This window comes from Vipera berus, assembly GCF_964194415.1.
Source record: "Vipera berus genome assembly, chromosome: 3".
Lineage (NCBI taxonomy): Eukaryota > Metazoa > Chordata > Lepidosauria > Squamata > Viperidae > Vipera > Vipera berus.
In genome coordinates this window covers 129,137,590-129,163,946 of record NC_138204.1, presented here as the reverse complement: position 1 = coordinate 129,163,946, position 26,357 = coordinate 129,137,590, and the positions used below count along the sequence as shown (strand labels likewise).

The 26,357-nt window shown below is 35.8% G+C and overlaps 1 protein-coding gene across 1 annotated transcript in view; it reads right to left on the bottom strand.

The window, feature by feature from the left end:
• Positions 1–2,592: 2,592 nt before the first annotated feature.
• Positions 2,593–26,357, bottom strand: part of NFX1 (nuclear transcription factor, X-box binding 1) — a 44,940-nt gene continuing 21,175 nt past the window's right edge. Inside the window, exons 11-24 of the mRNA XM_081325117.1 lie at positions 23,889–23,919; positions 22,627–22,709; positions 20,661–20,769; positions 19,339–19,458; positions 18,305–18,384; positions 17,462–17,692; positions 15,803–15,876; positions 14,681–14,782; positions 14,176–14,217; positions 13,482–13,580; positions 10,532–10,598; positions 6,826–6,971; positions 5,842–5,943; positions 2,593–4,829 (exon numbers count right to left, since the gene is read on the bottom strand). Coding sequence (XP_081181243.1) covers positions 4,757–4,829; positions 5,842–5,943; positions 6,826–6,971; positions 10,532–10,598; positions 13,482–13,580; positions 14,176–14,217; positions 14,681–14,782; positions 15,803–15,876; positions 17,462–17,692; positions 18,305–18,384; positions 19,339–19,458; positions 20,661–20,769; positions 22,627–22,709; positions 23,889–23,919 — 1,359 coding nt within the window. The 3' untranslated portion in view covers positions 2,593–4,756. The remainder of the gene's footprint in view (positions 4,830–5,841; positions 5,944–6,825; positions 6,972–10,531; positions 10,599–13,481; positions 13,581–14,175; positions 14,218–14,680; positions 14,783–15,802; positions 15,877–17,461; positions 17,693–18,304; positions 18,385–19,338; positions 19,459–20,660; positions 20,770–22,626; positions 22,710–23,888; positions 23,920–26,357) is intronic.

Genomic DNA, 26,357 nt, shown 5'->3' with positions numbered 1-26,357 from the left:
GGCAGCAGGTGTTCCCTCAGATATCCCAGACCCAAGCCATTTAGGGCTTTATAGGTCATCACCAGCACCTTGAATCTCACCCGGAGGGCAACCGGAAGCCAATGCAGCTCACGGAGTAGAGGTGTTACATGGGAGTATTGGGAAACCCCCATCACAACTCGCGCGGCCGCATTCTGCACCAGCTGAAGCCTCCGAGTGGTCCTCAAAGGCAGCCCCATGTAGAGAGCATTGCAGTAGTCTAAACGGGAGGTCACGAGCGCATGGGTGACTGTGCGTAGGGCATCTCGGTCCAGGTAGGGTCGCAACTGGCGCACCAGGTGAACCTGGGCAAAAGCCACCCTGGTCACAGCTCCTATATGGTCTTCAAAATTGAGCCGTGAATCCAGGAGGACGCCCAAGTTGCGAGCCCTATCAACGGGGGGTAACACCTCACCCCCATCTCTCAGGCAACTTCTCCCTCACCAGCATCATTCCTGTTGTGCACCCTGTACAGCCTCCCCAACCTTGGTCGCATCTCATGCAACCCCCTCTCATTTCCTTCCCCACTGAGCAAGAGTCACCTATCTGCTTCTGGCCTTCGGGTTGCAACTTCCTGCTGACTTTCCCACTGACTTTGTGGGAAGCTGACAAGGAGCATTGCCAATCACAATCAAGTTTATATTTCCTGCTGCCTTTTCCATTAATTTGTGGGAAGCTGTCAAGAACATTGGAAATGATTACATGACAATAGCAACATGGCGCTGCCCACGACTTTTCCAAATTTTAATCTCATGGGAGTAATAGATCCTGGACTTTGGACACATTCTGTAAGTTAGCCCATCTGAGGTACCTTAATTCAAAAATTGTTCCCCTATGATGTACCATTTCACCCAACTGAGGGTTACAAACAAAAAACCATAAGAGTTTTACATGTGTGGGGGTGTATTTGTATGTGAGTGTGTATATCAATATCTGTATCTATACATATATCCATCCATCCATCTAAACACACACACACAAAACATAATTTGACAACTGCAGTCAATAAAATACTAGCCCAATTTAAAATACTAGTTTCCAATTATTTCAGAAGTATACCAAACTTAAAAAGGATTCAAGGAAAAGTTTTGTATTCAAGTAGATATTTTGAGAAGGAACATTTTCAGAATATTTGGAAGAGTTTTAAAATTCACATGGTTTATTTAGAAGTTTAAAACATTTTGAATTAAAAATATTTTATAAATTAGTTATTATCCTTGGACAGTCTAAAATAAATATATCAAAATTGTATTTTTAATAAAAGGGGATTGATGTATGTACTTACGATATCTATAGTAAGACTTTAAGGTTCAACTAAGCTTATTAGGATAAAGCACATGGACTATCCACGTACAACCCTACTGAGAGTACTCTAGTGAATTCTGAAATCTTTATCATCAAGAAAAATCCTTCCTTATAAGCCAACATTCTGCCCATTCCATCATACCCTTTGTTTCCAATATTGGGAAATCTGATGAGGAAATGTTGACATCTATAAACTAAAATGGGGGAGTCTGAGAAATCTTATTTATTTCAGATTAAGTCCTAGGAACCTACAAAAGTAACTCCTGAGATGAAACTCAAGAGCATCACAGTGCATTTGAAATTTAATGATTCTTCCTCAGCTACATATTGAAATTTAATTTTATGATTCTTGTTGAACTGGGCTTTAGACTACTTAGCATGTCTTTGTAAAGACAATGTTCTAATGTTTGCAAAACATTAGAAAAAGAAACAGTTAACATGCCTGATTTAGTTTAAGACAATCTGACAAGTTTATAAAGATATTCCCTTACATGTCACAATTGACTTCCTATAGGACAGGTCCCCAGCCCATGGACTAGCACTGAACCGCAACATCCCAGAAACTGGGCCAAGCAAACAATCGAAGCCCCATCCATGGGATGCAGGCAGCACCTGAAACCATGCTCCCTCAGGTCCACGGAAAAAGCCCTCTCCACAGAACTGGTCCTTGGTGCCCAAAAGGTTGTGAGCCGCTGTCCTATAGCATTTCAGCAGCCTTCATTTTTTAAACAATTCAAAAGAATTTTAAAGTAGATTTTTTTTAAAAAATCCATCTGAAAATTTGTACTTTATTACAGACTTCTATTTCAGATTTATAAAGTCAGCCATTTATTACACCACTGAAATTGAAAGCAAGCAGAATGTGCACATTTGTGAATGTAAAGACTGAAATAATGTATTAAAAAGTAATAATATATTGGTATTTTTTTACTTCATCATTTGTATTATATGAAATGGCATAAAGAATGATTTCCCTTGTAATATTCACGTTAGATTATACAGAAGTTAAAGCACACAGAGCATTAAATAGTCTGAGCATATATATATGCCACATTCTTGAATTTTATCTGCACTATTTGCATATATAAACTCAGTTGCACCATCCATAATTTTAGGAAAGAACAGTGTGCAAAAACTTGTTCTAAAGACTTCTCCCTCTCAGTTATCATAATTGCACAAACTGAATGAGAAATGAATAAATGAAAAATATAATTTAAAAAAACTGAGAGGTCAAGTCTTCATGAAAATATCACAATTTAGCCAAACCACTAAAAATAAATACCTGTTTAATCCCTTAATATTCACATGGCACTTTTCACCAAGCAACAGCAGGATCAATCACTTTGAAACCACATCACATAAATAAAAAGTGCTAAGCACTAAAAATGAATAAACTTTCTGTGTATGTGACTTCTTATAACAAGTTCACATACACAAATATTGCTTTTAAGTTAGTTACCATGTGCCTAACAGTTTATGCAGATAAACAATTCTTTCTAGAACAAGCAATGCATGTCTACATCCTTCCTCTGTAAAGATACAATTGGTTTGTATTGTAGCTTACTTGATAAGCACAGGGTTTCCCCATTTATATACATTCCAATAGATCTATTGTACATTATTCTTTAGTTTTATTCAAACTTCACATATACTTAGCAGCTCTTTTGCCTATGCCTGTAAGCTCTCTAGCAAATGTGGTAATTCATCAACAAATTGAATATAATCTGTCTATACACAGTCCCCTATAGTGCAGGAAATCAACTCATTCACTGGAATGGTACTAGCACAACCTCAGTATATTGGTATTGGAATGGAATGGATGTTTTGGGTATTTGGAAACAGAAAAATGCTCAATTTTTAGTTATGTTCCCAATAGGTTTCTACCTAACAATAATGTTCTATCATTCCTTTGATTATTAGTATCTATGAGAATGCTAGTTTGTACTTTGTCATGGACTACTTAAATATATATAAGGAAGTAACAAGAATTCATTATAATAGGTGTAAATACTATTATTTAATTCACCATCTCTGTTGAATTAAATTCAAGCATATTCCTAAATTTGAGATATGACAATTTCTCATGTTACAATTTTCAAGCTATAAAAAATGCTTATTCATGTTCCTCTTTGAATGCCATATGCTTAATAAACAAATCTTCATTGAGCAATAAATCAGAAATTAATATATTTGCAAAGTATTAATGAGCAAGAGCTATAATCCAGAAAAAGTCAGGATATCCTATATGCAGTAAGATGTCACATCTTACCACATCTTATTTTGTGGAAAACAGGCTAACTATTTATAAAATCAAGGTAACTAACTTACCTTTCATATAAGGCAGCCTGATAACACACTTTTGACATCAGAAGTTTCCCACACAGGGATGATTAAACAGAGAAGATATTAATGAAATTGAAAGCTCTCCAGAAACAAAATGCTGTTGACATCCTTCCACTACTGCTTCATTCATAATTGCCCATCATTTCTTTATATGCTAAGAATTACTAATTTAAACAAAGTAGCATTATCATCATAGCCAAACATAATCATATATGCTACTGTTAACTGAAGGGGGAAAAACAAATTCTCACTCTAAATGTATAAATTTACAAAATGAATATTCTCCTAACCATACAAGGGATAGAAAAATCTATGGTGCCAAGTACTTCCTTTACTGCTGACTAAGCTGTCTTGAGCTGCTAGGAATTGTAATCACATCAGAAGAGCCACAAAATCAATTCCTTACTGTATAGTCACAATTGGAAAGGATCTAGCATTTAAAAGAAAGAGCAATGAAAAAGGCCATCAAAGTTTAGAAACAAACTGTGCCATTTTCTTGGATCAACAATTCTATTGTTACTAACATCATGAATCTGAAACACTTTTAGGACTATTTTGTGTATGTTATGATTTTAACTTTAGTGTTTTAGCAGTTCATCTAATTTACAAATGTAATCAGAATTCTCACATACTTTATTAATAATCACCGTTATGTGTCTGATGAAAATTTTTATACTAGTTCTTTTTTAACGTTTTTCCCTCACATATTTATGCCTTCAAGAGAGGAAGAATAGATCATGCTTGCTGCTACTACTCCTGATCCTTGAGATCCACACACAGCATAGATGGGAATCTATGTTGCACCAGGAATTCCTTACATACCATTGACTAACCATTCAATGGCTTACATAAGAAGCTGACTATAGATGCACATATATAATTGTGACCTGACCCCATTTAAATAATTCAATCACAAATGGTTATACTATTCTATCTTGCCTTACATAAAAATGATGAACCATTTCTTTTCCTCTGCTGTTTGCATTATGAATGTCAAATATATAAAACAATATATTTTAACAAAAATGATCCTGAACACATTTGTAGCTTCACTTCCAATTTTCAACAGCATAATTCCAGGTTAATCTCATCAGTCTTGTACATCAAAATAGTCAATAACGGTCTCTTCTTTGAACCGTCTCTCTGTGCTGCTATTCCCAGGTCTGAAAGTAAAAGCAAAAGATGAAAAGAATTTAGTAAAAAGTTTGTGGCTGAGAAAAATACAGTTATGATTTCCCTTTTCAGGGACTTATGCAACGACACTTTCTTTTGTTTGGCAAGATCAAATTACTCTAAGGAGAAGAAAGTTTCCTGGTTATATATGTGTGACTTAGCCAACTCTTCCACAAACAAGGCGAAAGGAGACCTGAAACAAGGAGACCACTCTACAGAAGTATGTTTCCAGAGAAATCAACAGCTCTATGGGTCTTTATATCCTATGTACACTTGCTATATTATTTTCCCCATTATCCACTTCTTTTGTTCTCATTCATTCATGAGGCTTTTCATTATTCCTTTGGTTCCACCATTTGTCACCCCCATCACCACTGATTTGCCTCCTCTTCTCAAAATGGCATCCACAAAAGAAAGGAAGACATCCTTTGTGTTACAGAAATATCTGATCAAAATAAATGTGAGGATAAGGTGAAAAGAAGATACCACAATGAACCTTCTTCAGGTTTTCTGCTTTGAGAAATAGATCCTTCCAACTTTCTCAGTTTTGCCTTTTAATTAACTTTTGAGAATTCTGAGGCTCTTCCACTTATATATTATACAAATTTAAATGATAACCATAACAATAAAAATACAACATGCTATGAAATTCTAAATTGCCAAGGATTATGTAGGATGATTTCTTTTGATGAAAATTCTTATGAGGAAAATACAGCCTGACTCTTAATTTTCATCTTCTGGTTCAAACTTGTCTTTTTACTATGCTGGCTTAGCTATAATAAAAGTTTCAAATTCAGTCTCAAATGACTAATGGTGAGAAAAAAATCTGTGTGAAAAACAATTTTTACACTAGCATTATGGTCATCTCTTTTCTTTCTTATTGGAATGAAGTGGACACCTACTAAGCAAGTTACCAATGAATACATTTATGCCTAACCTCAAATAAACTATCACTAAAAATATATTACATCAACCCAGATATTTAAAAGAAATGATACTTACTTTTCTGATTGTTTGTGATGAGGAATAGGTGGGGGAGGCCTGGTCTGCTTCTCCTTCGTAAGTACTGATGTCAGAGTAACAGTTGGGCAAACTGATTTCCCTCTACAGATTAAAAAAAACCACCACAAAACAGTTACTTTCCTGCATGCTTATATGCAGTACCTATTCATCTACTTGCATTTGTATACTTTTGAACTACTAGTTTGGTAGGAACTGGGACAAGTGTGGGGAGCTCACTCTGTCTCACAGTGCTTGGGTTTCGAACTCCCGAGCTATAAACTTTTAACTGTCTAAGACTTAGCGTCCTAACCACTAAGCCACGTCTCCCTTGTCTACGGAAAGAAAACCTTACTATTAAAGAGCTTTGTTATATGATGCCCTAAACTACCCTTCTTATTGTATTACTGCGACTCCTATTTTGAATTACAGGAATTTTGTAGATATGGGATAAGCATTTTTATAGCTCTCTGGAGTAAATAGATTTTCAGGTTAGATTACTGCTTTCATTAGATCATCCAATTTGCTAGGAATCAAAAAAATACACTCATGCCATATAGAAGTATTAGTGACAAACGTCATATATGTTGAGGTATATAAACAGGCTTTTCTTAAAAAACAAACAAACCCTGACATCTCTGCAGAGACTCAGGCGAATGACCCTATGTAACTTACGATATTTATGATTATTTATGATATTTATGATTATTATTTTGTTTCAAATTATGTTTTAATCAAATTATTACAATGTTCCTGTATATAAAGAGAAACTATTTAATCAAGGACATTTTCAATGAAGAAGTGATCATGGGAATATATCTTTCCTAAACACAAATATATTAAATTCCTCGCGCACAAAGAATGCTTAAAATGTTTGCACAAGATCAACGTAAAATCAAATTGGTTCAAAAACAGAACATAAAAATTGCATCATTTATTGGAAGATGGTAAATTTGCCATTTATAACAAGAAAACAGAACAACATACTTCACCGCACTGATAACAACATTGCGCTTTGGTTCGTTATCATAGCTCACACTCTCAATGCCGTAAACCTGAGCAAGTTCGTGGATGATTCGACGGTGTTCTCGGTTCATGGGTGGAAAACAGTGACTCTTCTTTGTGTGCTTGCTCTGCATTGGAGAGAGGTAATATTTTGATGAAGTTTGGAGAAGACTGAGCCATACCATCAATGTTTGCTTTGTGCATGAATTGGGCAATGATTTTAAGTGTAGCTAATTCCTTGGGGTAACTATTTACTGAACAAAAATATCTGTAATTAAGTCTCAGATGATTTTTTTTAATTTGTATTATATACATTTTATATATTTATATACATTTTATGCAGCTCTGTTTTTATTCTTACAATAAACAATTTTATAATTGAACAGAGCCGAAATAAAAGCCCATACTTTAACGTATTAAAACTTATTGAAAACATTGCTTGGTTGGTGTTTCATGCAAACACCTCCTTCGTTCTGAACTGAAATCAAGAAATATGATACCACTTTTATAGAAGAAACTTGAGCCCTGAAATCAGAAGGATTCAAGTCTTTTATTTTAAGAGCAACCTCAGTTCCTATAATGAACATTCTTGTGGTGGTCTTTGTATATTAACTGGTTCGAAGTTTATGATCCATTCATTCTGCTTTACCTGTTAGTCTTACAGTTCTGTATCTCTGAACCCGTACGTGAATTACGATACATTTTATTATTTAATATCTATATTCCTCCTCAGCTGCTCATGTCCCACACTGAATGACATCTGGAACATCTGAATTCTCTATTCTGAAGAAGTACATTGCTCCTGCAAATCTCAAATGAAGCCAAACAACAAATCTTTACTTGCTATTATTATGATTTAATAGCATCCTTCCTTGTTATGAAGGAATATTCCTCCTTGAAGTTCCAAAAAGTTTGGAATAAACTAAGGAGCTATTCCAAATGACAGTTAAATGTGATTTTTATATATGGAATAATTCTGTCATGGGTAGTTGTGACAAAAAGTTCACCAACTGAAAACGGAATGATTGAAAAGCATTTTTAATGGTTTCATCTGATTTGACATGCATTATAACTTCCTTTCTATTCGCAGATGTTTCAATAATGACCACATTCTAGTGATCATAAGACTGTTAGTTTATGGCCCTGACTATAATCAGCGATTCTTGATTCATATTATTCATCTGGAAAAAAAGCATATGTTCTTGCAGTCTCTATGGGATCAGATTTAGAGTTTAAAATTAGAAACTTCATTTGTGAATGATTATCTTTTACTACAGGTAGTCCTTAAGTTATGAATGGAGCCTGCCAATTCCATTTGTAACTCAAGGATTCGTTGGAGTGAATCACATACCTTGAACGAGATCACTCTGTTTTTATTTGCTAATCGAATGTGCGGGTCACACATAAGGTATCTCAGGATGTGGAAGGCCATGGGGGAACCTAGTGATGGAACAGGCCATCTGCTTAAGACCACCCAAGGCTTCCCCCAACCCACTGAGACCCATGCAATTGCTTCCCCCCCCATCCTGCTACACTGGGTCATTTACCTTGTGAGGATCTGTTTCCTCTCTGCCATTGTTTCTTTGTTGATTTCTCTTCCAGCATCCAATTGGCTTGCAAACGCTTTTCACGAAGTGAGTGTGAAATGTTCTGGGCGCCATGATCTCACTCAGGCTGCAAGGTCACGGCACCCAGAAGCTTCCAGTCTCCATGTAAAAAGTTTGCAAGCTGACAGGACTCTTTGAGGCAGCAAAATGGTGATGCCTCAAAGCGTCCTATCACCTTGCAAATGCTTTTTGCATTCTGAGAGTGAAATGTCCTGGCTGCTGTGATCTTGTGGCCTGAAGTCCTGCAAGATCACAGCGCCCAGAAGCTTCCAGTCTCCACACAAAAAGTCTGCAAACCAACGGGACTCTTTGAGACAGGGCGATTTCACTGCCTCCAAGAATCACGTTGGCTTGCAAACTTTTTCTGCAGAGACTGGAAGATCAGACAGCCCAGAGCATTTCACTCTTGGCGTGAGACAAGCATTTGCAAGCCGACAGGACACTTTGAGGCAGTGTGATTTCAAACTTTTTACATGGAGACTGGAAGCTTCTGGGCACCGTGGTCTTGCAGTCTGAAATCCCGTGAGATCACAGCACCCAGAACATTTTACTCTTGGCACGTGAAAAGCGTTTGCAAGCCAATTGGATGCTGGAAGAGAGAGAAATCACCAAGAAACCGCAGCAGAAATGAGACAGATCTTCACAAGGTAAGTGATCCGGAGCAGAAGGATGGGAGAAGAAAAGCAATTGTGGGGGCAATAGGCAAGGTGAATGTTGCAGTGCCTCTGTGGTCATTCATAAGGGTGAACAACTGCCGTGGTGCTGCAACATTTGTAATTTGGAAATTGTGTCATAAACACTGGGGCGCTTATTGCGTAACTTCCAATGGGCGCTAAGTGAACTGTCGTAACACAGGAATTACCTGTAGTTAATGATTTCAAATAAATAAAATAGGAAGCCTATTGATCACTACAGAAACTGGACTCAAACAAAAGTTCAAAATTTAGTTTAATCAAGAATGTCACAGCAAAAAAAAAACTTATGAAAAAGTGTAAGGTATATAGAGCTTCACGTTGCAGTATTTCTTGAGGCAGCAATCTTGAGAAATAAAAATTAAGAAATACTTCTAAAAAAAGCAGAAGCTTTAAAAAATGTGAAAAATTGCCCAAATCATGAAAGGAAACATTTCCTCTTCATTCTGGCACTTTATTTTGCCTTTCCCCCCCTTTTTCTGAAGATCCTCTTGATAGGTTTAATATTTTAATTCAGTGACACTATCACACCATTCTCTTCCTACTCTTCTATACTCCTACATACTGGAAAAAACAAATAAAGAGATTGCTCCCTAGTGATCAAATTCTCTCAGTGTTTTCCAGAGGATTAGGGAGGGTCCTTTTTGCAACGCTTCCTCTATCTCCATTCTTTTTTGTGGCTGAGATCTCTCTTTTAGGACAGTTGTCTCACTTCCTGCTGTCTCCCAATGTTATTCTGAGAGCCCATTACACCTTATTGCATTTCTAATTATTTACTTAGTGCAGAGATTGACTAAATATGGTGGGCTGCAATCAACAAAGTTAGAAAGCAGATTCAATGGTACTACTTTACAGGAACATCTTTATCCATGCCACTGAATATTTTTCTCTTCTGTCTTTTTTTTAACTTACCTTGTTGCAAGCATTTAATTATATTACTTTTATCTAAATATTGCAGAAAGCCAAATGAAGAAAATTCTGTTTTTTTCCAGCTCACAGGATGTCAGCTACAACTTCTAGGAATATCACAAAATTTGTGCAACTGCCATTCCAATCTGTCACAAGATGGTTTAGTGCAGGGGTAGCAACCTCGGCTCTTTTATGAGTCATGGACTTCAACTCCCAGAATTCCTGAGTCAGCATAGCTGACTCCGGAATTCTGGGAGTTGAAGTCCATGACTCATAAAAGAGCCGAGGTTGCCTATCCCTGGTTTAGTGTATCTAACTGTCCATGGTAAACATGTTGATTGTGTTACTGTCTGTTCCCTAAAAAATGTAATGTATAGCACTGGGTTTAATTGCTTTCTGCCTATATTACTGTATTGGTTTTGATACAAGATTTAACACTCTTATGTACTTGGAAATGAAAATGTTTTCTACATTACCAACCTTATTGACTGCTTCTATAAGAGCTTTCATTTCTTTCTCAACTTCACTGACAAACTTTAAATCTTTTCTGCAGCAGAAAAGAAATAATAATTAGGACAAAGAACAACAGTTCTGTAACTTAAAAAATTTTTTTTCAATCTAATTTAAGCTCCCCCACCCCCAGCATAAACTGGATATATCATCAAAGGTTTCCGATTTCCCATGAATTTCATTTTGTTTCTTAGAGAAGGAAATTTATTCTGGTTTTTAAACTCTGAGATTGTAATTCCATATATTTTTTAAAAAATAATGTTTTTAAAAATGAAAGTATAGTGTCCCCAAACCTGTGAAGATATAGTAGGAAAAATTATCCTTTTGATATTTTGTAGTTGTTACAACAAACTAGTCAACAATTTACAATGTCTTTTCTAACGCCGAATACACTTATGCACTGTGGACTGTGCATGTATGTCATTAGAATGACCAGTGACTGATTATGTGCCACCAAGTTGGTGCTGACTGTTAGTGGCCATGAACATTTTCTCCATTGATGATCTCTCCACAACCTAGTCCTTCAGGTCTTCCACCAGTATCCTCATTGCCAGTGCAATTGAGTTCATCCACCATACTGCAGGTTGTCTTCTTCTCTTTCCTTCCACTTTCCCAATTTTACAGACTTCCCAAGGGAGCTGGGTTATTGCATTACGTGGTTAAAGTATGATAATTTCAGCCACAAGTGAGTATACTGTGCTGATAATGTGTTTGTTTCCTTGGCAATCCATAGTATTGTCAGAAGTCTTTCCCAGCATTAATGTTCTTTCTATCCTGCTTCAAAGTCCATCTTCCACACCCATAGACTGTCACAAGGAGACTGTAACCCTGCTCCATTCTGTTGTTTGTAGGTATAGAAACATAGCAGCATCAAAACCTTTCAAAGCTATCTTATCAAGTGCTAGTTTGTGATCTATTTCTTGACTGTTGGCTCTTTTATTGTCCATAGTTGCTCCTAAAAGTGAAACGTGATCTACCACTTCAGAATATTTATTGCTAAATTTAAGGCTGGTTTTATACCTGTTGCTTGGTCTTTTTAATAAGAGTAAGATAACTTTATCTTAATGCCTTAGTTTTTTTTAATTGTGCTCCTTGATTTTTATTTGCTAGAACTAGAATCATTTGAATTCTCAGCTATAAAGAAACATTGTCAGTGTAGCACCGGTTATTGATGCTTCCTACAGTTTCAAACCAGCTTCATTTAAAATATATTCAAAATTTAGTAACAATGAATAATGGGATTATATATATCCCGGTCTCTCTTTTTTTCATCAACCTGGGGTTTTACCTAGACTGGTCTGTGTATAGGGAGAAGGGCGGTATACAAATTAAATTAATAAATAAATAATAAATAAATAGCTTTTGCATGAGGGCAATGAGATTTCTGGGCTTCCCATTTTTCTAAGTATGGTCCACACACTCAAAAGCCTTTCTATAATCAATGGAACACATACTCTTTCTGGTATTTTTTTACCTAGGCAGTTGGGTAAAAAAATACCAGAAATCACTTTGGTGATTTTGTTGGGATTATATACTCCTGGTCTACATTCTTAGCATTCTTTGCTTATTCCTCCCAGGAATACCCAAACACTGCAGGTAATCCTTGTTTAGCAAATGCCTTATACAGCAGCCACAATGATGATGATGATGAAAAAGTAACTCTGAAATCAATCTTTACATTTACAACCTTTGTAAGTCTGTAAGCTGAAGCAAGACATAAGCAGTTGCAGCTTCACCTAGAGACTTTGCTTCACAACCAAATTGCCGGTCCCAATTATATTAGCTGAACAAAGACTATCTGTACCACAATGAGACCACACAGCAGGACTTGCAGGAGACAATGGTGTATAGTTTAACACCGTAAAGACATAACAGAATAGCAACCAGCGGACTTTTTGTGACTGCAGGCCAAATTATTTCTCACAGCAGAACTTTTGATTCAAATGCATGTTGTATGAACCATAAATAAAATAGGAATAATATAAAACGCAACAGAAATATATCGATAGGAGTATCTCTTGAGAACATGGGTGGGTTAGAAATAGGAATTATAAAGAAACAGATAAAATATCTGATCTGTTTCTGTCTAGCCTGAGATACACAATAAGAAATAAATCTATTTCCATTATACCAAATTTAGATACTGGAAGAGAATTGACTGAAAAGAAAGCAAGTAAAAAAGGAAAAAAAGGAAGTACAGAAAAATTCCCAACTGCATTGTACAAATGTCCCTCAGCTACTCTTTTCTATGCAACAGGAGAAACCAACTCTTAGCATTGGTCATCGTATACTCTGAAAATTCCTCCAACTTTAATAGAATCTTTATTAGAAAAACAATGGTTACAAAAACTGATGGAGCTAAACTGACTGTACTGATTAAAGAAAAAAATACAAAGACTTTTATTGCCAAGTGGAAACTGCTTCTAGATTTTGTGCTTGAGGTGGAAAAAAAATGAAATTTGATTGTGGGCTTTACCAATTAGATAGATTAGATGTTATTGAAATGGCTAGTTTATATTATTTTGTAAAAGTAAAAAGTTGAGGTTTGAAGTTGACATTCTATTGCACCAAAAGAAGTTAGAAGTCAATGCCTTCCCACCTTTTCCCTCCCTTACTTCACTTCTCTACTCCCTTTTCCCTTCCCCATCTTTCCCGCTCTATTTACTTTGTATTTTGATTGTATCGTATATTATAAACTAATAAAAAAATTTTTTTAAAAAAGAAAAACATTCAAAGAAATTTCTCAATCATGTGCAGGGAAAAGGTCACACACCAAGTCAAATAAAAAAAACCCACCTTTAGTAGCAAAACAATTCAAATAATTGTCAGATTTTAATATCTTCACAAAGGTCAACACAATGCCTGTTTACGTGCGGAAAATTACATGACACAGAAACCTATGAAAAATAATGGTGCATACCTTCCATCCTCTTTCAACGCATCACTGTACTTGGGTGAAGAGACACGAACATTGAATGGATCAGAATTGTCATCTATGTGAAGAGCCTCAGCAAACCGTCTAATAATAAATAAATATTTCATGTTACCTGTTAAGTCGAAACAAAACTAGAATGTGCAGAATGCCTTATTCAAAGCTGGCAATGCACAGAGGATAGTGTACTGGGACCTTTAAGAGGCAAACAGTAAAAAGCAAACTAACTTGAGTTGTATATTTTTACTCAGACAACATAACACAAAACAAAAACACACAATTAAATATAGTCCAGTTTTCAATCCAAGGTAAGTAACGAAGAATCACAGTTGAATAACAGTTCAGGAGTAAACAAAGTCAAAGTCAAAAAATCCTTACCAGTTACAAGTCAAATATCAATACACACAGTAACAAGTCAGTCAGAGAAAAAACACCAGATCTGAAATTCATTTATGCTGAATAGAATTAGTCACACCTTTAGGCCATTTCTCTTCTTAAAGGTACACAACCATATTATATGTATTTCACCCAAACCAGGTTAGGACTTTAATTCCTAACATTACCCAATCTAGCAATAGTCAAATCCCAAATTTTAATTTACTGTAAGAGATATCTATTTCCTTCCAGTCACATACACATCACATAGTTTATAGCATCAGAATCAATAAAACAATTTATCTACCTGTTTCTTTCAAGAGCCAAGCATTCTTCATCACACTGCAACCTAAATGAACAAGACACAGACATATAAGAAATATTTATTTGAAAGTGATATTGCATTTATGCACAAAGAAAGAATCTTTCACAGAACAGGAACTTAAATTTATCATGTTTGGCATAGCACTATGCCAGACAAGAATGCAATTGATAATCTCAAATTAGCAACAATAATGGATTAAACAGAACTGGAATATTACAAAATAAGTACTGCAGGCATGCCTCCAAGCCAAAATTGCTATTTAAGAATCACATTTAATTACTTTATTATGTGTCTATTGTTCCATTTCAAATATTAAGGTGATATAACAATTTCAATTATACATAATGAAACAAAATCAGTGAAAAACATATCAATAAGTTGCATCCACCAACTAAAATGTAATTAATATATATTCTAGCAAACAACATAAAAGCCAAACTCTAACTGAATTTTAAAAGTCTTCCCCCACTGATTCATGATTTAGTACCTGGTTTGCTTCATTTCTTTTTTGGTAATCAATCTACTTATCTCTATTGAATCTCCAAGTTGTGGATCTGTTAACTTAGAGGCAATTGATATTGCAGCTATTCTGCAAAAAAAAAAAAATGAAGAGAATATTTTATGAAACATACACAATTCTTTAAAAGAAGCTACAAAAATTTACTATGTGTGCTAAAGGCAAAGGCAGAATGTACACTGAAATTTCAGAAATCTTTGCCACTTTGGACAGAATTATTGTTTCAATCACAAGCAGGGGAATAATATATCCTAGGAATGCAACTTTGGCATCAATGCTGCAAACTGAAAAACTCAAACTAATAACCAGTACATGCACTTGTGATCTTAACTACACTATCAAATTACTTTTCTCAAATTACTTTTTTTCGTGTTAGATTTCAAGAATATCAGAACTTATTTTTTTTCACTGAAATTGTAATTTAAAAATTAGATAATGGTCCCCCTTATATTTAGTCAACTATTCAAAAATTTGCTATTGAGCTCATACAAAGATATATAAAGTGATGTTCTCTGGCTGGCTCTCAGTTAATCCAGACTGAGTCCCTAGTTATAATCTGATGAATTAACAGCATTTGCCAGTAAAATTAATTTATTCTTTCACCTCTCCCCCCCCCCTCTCTCTCGCACACACACACACACACACACACACACACACACACACACACACACACCCTTATGAGAAATGAGTGATGGGAATTCCACTTTCGTAAGACTGGCTATAGCCTAATATATATACATATAGCATGAATAATATAAATTTTAAATATTAGCAACTTCACACAGAGCCAAAATTATTTCTGGCACTAGAAACACCAGTCTGTTGCTGTGGAATGTTAAATATCTCCCAGGAGATGTGTATGTGCATGCAGTATATATTACACAGCCATCCAATTTGGAGCGAGAAAACTCATTATAGACATGTTCAATGTGAACCAAGGGAGTAAAATTATTTGAGCAGGAATACTATGACAGATTAATTGGTACTATATGAATACATTCAGAAGGAAATGAAATTACAGCTACGCAAGGTTTTTTTATTCTTCTGCTTCTATGCAATAAAAAAAATGCAGTAGTCATTGCCTCAACAGACCTTTGATAAGTACTTGCTGCTTCTGAGCAAATCATGGATTCTTTTTTTCTTCCACACTCACACTGAAGTTCAACCTATAACACCAGAAAAACAGTAATTAGTATCACAGAAATTTAACATCTTAATTACTAAGCAGCAACAAAAGGCACATTTATTGACCGGAATGAAATGGACTTAATTTCAAGACAGCTTAGTTTTCCTATGTCATAATTATGACACTAAACAATTCTGATTATTTGCTAAAATTTGTACTGAGCGGACTAGAGGAATTTTAAGGCAAAATCCAAGATATTATCCATCTTAATCACTTTGCAATGAGAAAGACTCAACGAACTGCATTACCGGAAGTGCTGGGGCAGCTATATTTATTTTATTTATTTTATTTTATTACATTTATATACCACCCTTTCCCGAAGGACTCAGGGCGGTTTACAGGGTGATTAAAAACAAAGATACAAAAGTTAAAAACAAATTAATATATATATATATATATTCGTCCCTGCATAAGTAAAACCCCAGTTAAAATTAAAATTAAAACTAAAATTAAAATTCTCAGCCTGGGCCAGAGAGCTCGAAGAGCCAGATCTTCAGGTCCCGGCGGAATGAACGGAGGTCGGGGGCAGTCCTCAGCTCCACTGAGACCTGTACCTTGGAGAGTGTTTCAGGCCTCTCTACTCTCCGCTTCTTTTTAACACATACATGAAACCAATGAGGAAAGCCAAAACAAGGGTATACCCATCAGGAATATTGTAGTAATACCCAACTATATATCATGGTCCCAGGCCAAACAGGTACTAACTGTGTTCCTAGAAGCCATTAGTCTGGATCAGAAAGTAGGGACTGAGATTTAATCCCTTCAAGACAGAGGATCTTTGTGGTTATGGCTAAACAATTTTATTTTATTTACTTATTTTAATTTATTTTACTTTATTAAATTTGTTTGATGTTCATCTTGTTGCAAGGTGACTCTGGGAGGCTTACAACAGTAAAAGCAGTAAAACCATACAGACACTTATATCTAACTACAATGGAAAGACAAATTCCAGGAGAAGATCATCTTTGATTGCCCCATTCAGAGGCAGTTTGCAACTGAGTCTTCCTCAATTCATTCAAAATCTTATAAAGCTGTGGGCTGGGTTATTTATGGGGACGTATTCCCACATATTCATCTACCCATTCAATCAGGTTGAAAAAGGTACAAACCCTCCAGGTACTGTTGAAAACGCTGGCAAGTCAGGCTTAGTAACTGGCATTTTTTTTTTATCACCCCCCTCCCTACTTTGAAATTCCCTTTCCACAAAGATCTGATCTGTTTCTTCACCAGGAAGACGGCATGGTGTGACTGAATAGCTGAATTTGGTGGGTGCACGTTTATGTACATTTTCTTTTGCATAATTTTTTTCTGCATTTTTCTGGATTTTTGTTGTTATTCTGTCTCTCACTGTTAAAACAAAACTACCATTTACAATTGTAGACTGATCGTTTCTTTGTCAGTGGGCAAATGTACAAAATCAGCAGGGGATTCAATCATTTTTTCCCCTCACCCTACACATAGCAAATATTTCAACAAAAAATGTAACAAAGCAGTATTTATCTGAAATACTGTACTGAAGTGGCAACTGTGCTCGAGAGGTGTAATGAATAGACACAGCCACCTACCTTTGAATGGCAAGAAGTTGTAGGACAAGGTAAAGATGGATGGCATGGAGACATACATGGATGATTACAGTGAAGCCTAAGAATAGTGCATGGCTGTCTGCACTCTTCATCTATGAGGCACTCCCCCTTGTGACAGATCCTTTTACATTTGTGCATTCCACATTTTAACATTCGATCACAGCAAAGACCACAAGAAATATCAGTGAGGTAACAAGGAATATTGCTCCGTAACTGAATTAGAAAGAAAAAAAGCAAAGAGATGGATGCCACCTAAGTTAGAAAGGAAGTAGTTTAACATGCTAGATTACATTTTTGTAGTGAGATTTGCTGCAGTAAGATAAACTCATCTAATTTTTTTTCTTTTTTTCCTTTCTTTTATTGTTTTTTTGTTTTATTAAATCAAAGATAACAATAAAATAAACCTATCTAAAAAGTTTATTGCAGAGCTGTACAGAGTTGTTTTTGCGTGTCTCAAGAAGAAGTAGGACAATGCTAGGTTTGGGGAAAGTGAAAATTTATCACATTTGTAGCTGTGGTTTCACTGACTATTTGAGACTATATTAGGTTTAGGTTTTAATTGTACAGCCAATTACATACGTTCAAAGCTGGGGATTTGATTATTTATACCTGAAATTTTAATTATAGCTCATCTAAAAATTAACTGTTAAATATTTTACTTTTATTATTACTTAGGTGTTATAAATTGTAGAATTTTCAGGAAGAAATTAGGATTGAAAAACTTGCCTGAAAATTTTCTCTCTGTATCATAAGGTATATATTAGAAAAAAGGAAAAAAATAATAAAATTTATCCCTAACAAAGGTAAAATACAATATTCACTTACTTCATGCCTTCCCATACACCATTTCTGAACAAGATATGTACATGGTGGACATTTCTCTTCACTATGACAGGAATGATACACTATATATACAGAAAAAGGGAAAATAAACACATGAATGCTTTCGAATAACACCTAATGCATTTTAGTATGTTATTTCAGCATTTTATTTCCATATTCTACTATTGAAGTATGAGTGTAAGCCAATTTTATGTTTGAAATTACTGTATAAAAAACTTCATGAATGTATGAAGCTGCAATCCCATCCAAACTGTGTTTCTTTTTTTAATTAAGTGAGCAACCTTTCTAACATTTGAAAAATACTCAGAAAACCTTTACAACAATAACCTTCATAAAGCTAAACAAACATGTCCAGGTATCCAAGGGTAAGTATAACAAATTACCCATAATGTACACATTATCTGTCAGGTATTAAAGAAAAATAGAAACATTCAGAACCATATGGATCCTAAAAACAAAACAAAACAGAAAACCTGTCACACTTGATCTTGATCCAAAAAGCAAAGGATGGTAATCCTTTATTAACAAATAAAATCTAAGCTGGGGTTTCAGAACAGGCTTAATTTCTCTATTGGAAATTGTGGTATTGTTTTCAATTAGAACATGCTCTGTGGCTTCTCCAAAAGAAACTAGTTCGAAAAGGCACTTCCACTTTTCTATCAACAGTTCTTCAATTTCTAGTAAAACATCTAACACAATGCCCTTATCTAGCCTAATCAAATTGCACTGATTTGTTCAATAATCTGTGATAATACTTGTGTAGCTGAAATTAAACTACTGGATATGACATTCACACAGAGATGAAAATGGGGCTTAGAAAGTAATAGAAGCTTTCTGCTAGCAGAATGAGAGCACTGGTTATAAATTGTGATTTCAAAGACTATTTCAATTTTAGCAATCCTAGAATGTTACTCTAATATTTCTGAAATAATCTGATCAAATTATTTTGTTCCCTACACACATGAAAATGTTCTGCACCTTTACCAAATAAAAAACACCTTAAATGTATACTTTACCTGGATGATCACATTCATGAGGCCTAGTACATGAATTTTTACATTCTGGTGGTCGAGTACCACAAGGTACCGGGGGATAAATCACTGATCCACCACAATAACAAGTTAATTCCTCAAAACCTAAGGAAAACAAAGGTAAAATAAATTACTTCTCAATATTAATAGAGATATGCAGTATATAGTTCTTCATAAAAGACCCCAAAATTTCTGTTGTTAAAGTGAGACATTTGTCAAGTACGTTTTGCCCCATTTTATGACATTTCTTGCCACAGTTGTTAAGTGAATCAATGAAGTTGTTAAGCTAGTAAGCTGTTTAAGTGAATCTGGCTTCCCCACTGATTTTGCTTGTCAGAAGATCACAAACGATGATCACTTGACCCCAGGTCACAACAACCATCATAAATATGAACCAGTTGCCAAGCATCTGAGTTTTGATCACAAGACCATGGGGATGCTGAAAAGGTTGTAACTGTGAAAAACAGTCACAAGTCACTTTATTCAGTGCCATTGTAACTTTGAATGCTCACTAAATGAACTGTTGTAAGTCAAGGACTACCTATACTTCTGATGTGGTGCCGTGGTGGCACAGTGGTTAGAATGCGGTATTGCAGGCTAACTCTCCCCATTGCCAGGAGTTCGATCCTGACTGGCTCAAGGTTGACTCAGCCTTCCACCCTTCTGACATTGGTAAAATGAGGACCCAGATTGTTGGGGGCAATATGCTGGCCTTATGAACTGCTTAGAGACTGCTATAAAACACGATAAAGTGGCATATAAGTCTAAGTGCTATTGCTAGTGGTATGTGATATCCAGAAGATGCTTTGGAAAGCCTTGTAGTGCAAAAGTAGTACCCCCTGCTCCTTGATCTCCCCCACATTGTTCACTTAGTGTAGACTCTAAGACAAACAACTGAAATGGATTTAGATAATTAGAAATCATGAATATATGCAGTTCTACATTCAATAACAACTCAAGCACTATGCCCAGAAAAAATAGTCTTGCAATCAACCATTATTAAAACAGTCTGGGTTCTGAGAAGGTTTTGCTATAAATGGCATTCTGACTTCATTAAGATATTTTTATAGGTATAACAGTGAGCAAGACTGCAATCTAAATGTAGTAGGGGAGGACAGTGCATTCAATACAAAACTCCCAAGGAAACAGGCTATAAATAGCAGGCACCTAAACATAAATAGATGCCTAAAGCAAATGCCACAGGGTTTAGTCACTAACCTTGGATTATGCACAAAGTACTAAATCATCAAAAGTGTGTTATTCTAAAATAAACTGACAACCTACAGACAATCGTGATGAATGCTTACTGGTCTGCCAACACTTTTGACAATTGCCACGGTGACAAGGTTCCTCACATCTGTGGATACCACAATTCAGTTTACGTCCACAAATCAAAGAGCACTTGTGCTCCTTATCCTAAAAAAATAAAAATAAAAATAAATAACATGACCAGGAACTTAAAAAAAAAAAGACAAATAATTAGAAGTGTTCACTAGGCATATAAATTCTAAGTAAGTATCCGGTCAAAAGCATTGGCACATACCTGTCTTCTCCCAATAATGATAATTCAAAAGTAGTAATGTATAATGAAAATTTGGAATAATATACTGAGATTTTTTTATCCTTTCAAAATAAATTTCTAGCACTACAAGCACATTGTTTTACCCAGTATCAAAAGGGAAAAATCAAGTGCCAGAAAGCCTTTATATATAAACTTCAATACTTTGAGGAAGCCTTCTTTAGCTATCACGTCCTTCATATCAGAAGATGCAAACTGTGGAACAAGGATACTTTAACACACACGGAAAGAGATGTAACATAGACAATCCTTCAGACTGGTAAGGATTGCCAGAGACTGAATTGGATGGGAATGCACTCTCAAGAACACGATGAATCTTGCACAGACTAATAGGGTGGGAGAGAAGTAGGTCAGGCACAGTATAGATTATTTATAGAAATTGTTGTGTGTTTTTTTTTGCCAAAAACTAACATTTCCATTTTGGGGCACAACTGTGTCCATAGTAAACCATTGGTTTGCTTAATAACCACAGTATTTGCTTAACAACTACTGCAGCAACTGCCACAAAAAAGGTCATTAAATCACACATTTTATGACCATTATGACATACTACCATAATGGGAAGGCTCCATTATGGTCCTATGTCAAGGACCACCTGTAAGTAGACATAATGTGGGTTAGGCTGTTTGCATTCAGTGTTGGCACTAGTGCATTGCTTTCAATGTATATGCCTTATTGTGAGACTGCTTGCTCTCTTGCAATCCCTTCTTTTGCTATAAGTGGGGGGGGGGAGAAAAAAAACAGGTTAGGCACAGGACAACACGTATTACTGTAATGTGAGTCTGCTTACTCTCTTACAATCCCTTCCTTTGCTACCTCTCAAAGGGGGGGGGGAAGGAAACCAATACGTTAGGCATAGGACAACAGATTACTGTAATGACAATCACATGCCTGAGAGATAGTGTGAAGGCCTTAAATGTGGGTATTAGTTGTAAAGTTATTTTTCAGCACCACTGTAACTTCAAGTGATTGCTGAACAAGGCATTCGATAAACAAGGACTACCTGTACTAAGCTTGTCAGCTTTGATGAACATGCCTTTGTTACTGTCAGGCCCAAGTCTGAAGACTACAAAGTGAGATCCAATTCAGTCCAATCCTTTATTTGCTTATATGTACTGGACAGAAACTAGCCAAACTAAAGTTAAAATTTTCTAGCCTACTAGACGTATACTGAGAGATTCTAGAATGGGGTCATCTTGAACTATTTTCCTCTCCCATCCAGTTTGGGACTGTGCAGTCTCTTAATCTGGACCCGCCTAGACAGTAAAGCTAGGAAGAACCTCTGAAAATCTGTGTTTGATCCTATGCTTTCTGATTTTAGGAAAGGAGTCAAAACAGTTTAGTAAGACTTTTTCTTGAATAGAAATAATGAATAATAACATTAAATATTTCTATTACATTGCAACTGTTTATGTCTTGGTTTTTTGTCAATTACCTTGAATAGTTACTTGATAAAAATCAGAAATCAAAATATACTCAATAATAACAATATGGAAATTATTTCCAATTCATGTCTTCAACCAATTCAGTTTCAGTCACTAAAAAGTAAAAAAAAAATCTTCAACTGATTTATTAGTAAAATTTAGGATGATTATGCATTCTGGTTATTGGTCAATCTTGCTAGATCCACACAATTAAAATAACAATGTAATTATACCGACACAACTCTTCCTTTCACACGTTCATGAACTTACCACACAACATGTTTCATTACATTTGTGTCGTCCACACGACAACTTCTTGTTGCATCTTTTGTCACATAAGAATGGAACTTTAACTTTTAAAAAAGAAAATGTTTAAATTATTATAAATTAACCGTTACTTAATGTAATTTAAGTAAATGTTTTATGCTCCCCGATATTAGATATATTTAGCCAATGCAAAACCTTTACAATCAAAAGGAAGGAAAATTGTGGCTAACTTCAGAATTCAAAAAGCTTTTTTTAAAAAACACTGAAAATATTGAAAAATACATTTCAGTATATTTATTTTGTTGCTTATTCAACATATAATAGAAAGAGAAAAGCTAAAAATTGATTAATGGTAATTGCAGGCTATCCTACAATTATTCTGTACCTAAGAATTATCTGTGCATTTCATAAACGTGAAATAATTTTCTTCAGCTTCCATGAAAATGTCTAAAATATAATCTTGATGGGAATATATTAACTAACTTTAAAAGGTAAAGGTAAAGGTTCCCCCGCACATGCGTGCTAGTCGTTTCCAACTCTAGGGGCCGGTGCTCATCTCCATTTCAAAGCCGAAGAGCCAGCGCTTGTCCGAGGACGTCTCCGTGGTCATGTGGCCGGCATGACTAGACGCCAAAGGCGCACGGAACACTGTTAGCTTCCCACCGTAATGGTCCCTATTTTTCTACTTGCATTTTTACGTGCTTTCAAACTGCTAGGTTGGCAGAAGCTGGGACGCTTCTCACTCTGTTATGCGGCACTCAGGATTCGACCCGCCAAACTGCCAACCTTTTGATCGACAAGCTCAGCGTCCTAACCCACTGAGCCACTGCGTCCCTATAACTAACTATAATATCACATTAAGTTCTTTCCATCTTCTAATGGATATCCTTCATATTTTTAACTTCTTTCTCTTTTCCATATGACCTCCTGCTGTTCTGGGATCTCTAAACCAATGGTAAATGTTGATGGTATACAGGAAGATGCATTGTTTTGCCTTCATTCTAATAGAAAGTAGACATCACTAACTAAAACCCAGGTTTTTTTTAAACATATCACAGAATAACATTTTCAATCAGCTCTGGCTCTTTACAACTATTTGCGGTATGAAATATCAAGATTGTAATATCAACTATTCACATAATTTGTATATATATTGGCTTTCCAACATAGGCTATTATGTGGGCCTTAAACTTTTAGTGGCCAGTAGCCAAAAGTTTCTGTCTAATATTTATTATATGCTAGTATATGATGTTAAGCTTATTTACCTTGATTTTTGAGAGAGGCACATGGAACTTCCTAAAAAGGAAATTAAATTGTAAATATTTATAATATCATTCTGATATTCAAGGAAGATAAAGCAGTATGTTGCAATGTTCACTTCAGAGTCTTTTTAATTTGTTTGCAAAGAACAAAAGGTATTCTTTACAACCAGCTTAACAGTTGCAAAATTCCCTATATCAACTAAAGTGACTCTGGTTTAGTAGGATTTTTCTGACATTGACTCAACAAAAGCCATGGTCTGCAAAGATCTTACAAAGTATTCCAGGGACCTCATTATTGGAAGGTAGCAGTCATGAGAAGGGTACAAAACAATTTCCAAGGTATTGGATATACCATGGAACAGAGTAAAAACATCAACAAGTGGAGAAAACATAGCACATCAAGGACATTTACCGAGAACTGAATGTCCCTCCAAAATTGATGAAAAAAGAAGAAAACTGGTCCAAGAGGTTGCCAAGAGACCTACAGCAACATTAAACGAGCTGCAGGAATTTCTGACAAGTACTGGTTGTGTACTACGTGTGACAACAATCTCCTGTATTCTTCATAGGTCTGGGCGGTGTGATAGGGTGCCTTTTCTCACAAGAAAAACAGCCAAACCTGGCTACGTTTTACAAAAAACCAGATCAAGCCTTACAAAAGCATGTGGGAAAATGTATTATATAGTCTGATGAGAACAATGTTGAATTTTTTGGCGATAATTCCAAAAAGTATGTCTGGCGCTAATAGCATACTGTGTGTCATCAAAAGTACACCATACCACAGTGAAATATGGTGGTGGCAGCATTATGCTTTGGAGGTGCTTTTTTCCACAAGGAACTGGGATCTTAATCAAGATGGAGGGAATTATGAACAGTTCCTAATACCAGTCAATCATGGGACAAAGCCTTCAGGCCACTGCTAAAAAGCTGAAGATGAAGAAAAATTTCACCTTACAACACAATAACAATCCAAAGCTTTACCTCCAAATCAACAAAAGAATGGCTTCATTAGAAGATCAAAGTTTTGGAATGGCCCAGCCAGAGCCTTGACCTGAATCCAATTGAAAATCTGTGGAGTGACCTAAAGAGGGCTGTGCCTAGGAGATGCCCTCACAATTTTACAAATCTGGAGTACTTTTTCAAGGAAAAGTGGGCAAAGATTCCCAAGACAAGATGTGCATTGATGTGCCATGCCAATAGGCTCCTAAAAGACTGAATGCTGTCATAAAACCAAAAGGTACTTCAACCAAGTATTACTTGAAGGGTGTGTGCACGTTATTGTAGGTTTACTGTTACTGTGTATTGCTATTTTCTCCCTAAATGATTTCACTTTGTTATTCAACTGTATTGTACAGCTTACATGTTAAAGGTGGAAAGTGATTGATCTTGGTCTGACTTTTTTTTACATCTCAAAAACCTGGCATTTTAAGAGGGTGTATTACTGCATGCAAGTAATCTTCAATTAACAATGGTAATTGAGATCAGAATTTTCGTTGCTAAGTGATGCAGTCATAAGTGATGCAATGTCACAATCTTATTACTTAGTGATGGCAATCTTAGGACTCCTTATTGGTATCATTAGGCAAGATTATGTGTTATTAAAGAGTCCCAGGTGGCTTGCAAGCAGACCAGCAGAGACACAAGGTGTAGTGGGGCACCTGAGTGGGGAATGTTGTGGAGATGGCCCACAAGGCCTGAGTGTGGCAGAGTCAGCTGCTGGGGAGGGACTTACTAGAGCTACTTGTGATCCTCCCTGAAGCTTTTTTAATGACTTTGCTTGTGGAAGTTAATAGGGAAGGTTGCAAATGACAAGTGTGGGATGCGACATTCTAAATGTGGGCCAGTTGCCAAGTACTCAGATCACAATCAAATAAAAGCAGAGGTGCTGGGTCAGAACTTTGAGGATGGTTCTAAGTAACACTTGTCCATGGATGTCGTAACTTTGAACAGATGCTAAGCAATGGTTGTTAAATAAGGGCTACCTATAACTCTGCTACGTTTTGTGTAAGCTTTGCCCAGAAACCCTTGATGGCAGTGGTCAAAATGCAGTATTGCAGATAAACTCTGCCCACATCCTGAAGTTCGATTCTGACAGGGCTCAAGGTTGACTGAGCCTTCCATCCTTCCAAGATCAGTAAAATGAGCACCCAGATCGTTGTAAACATTGTAAACCACCCAGACACTGCTGTAAAGCACTATGGGGCAATATATAAATGCTATTGCTCTTGCCAATAGTCTTTGATGCTATGGTTAATTTTGCTTATCAGTTTTACTGACTATTTTCATTGGTCAATGACCAAAATAAATCTTAATTTTGCAAACCCTTAATTAAGAACCTTAAGATGCAATATTTCCATTTAGCTATTGCCCCCAAATAGATACATTTAATACAATATAGTTCAGAAAAGGAGCTTAAAAATAAAATGAAACTTAGCCTACAATTATCTTATTTGTGGCAATTTGTATAATTTG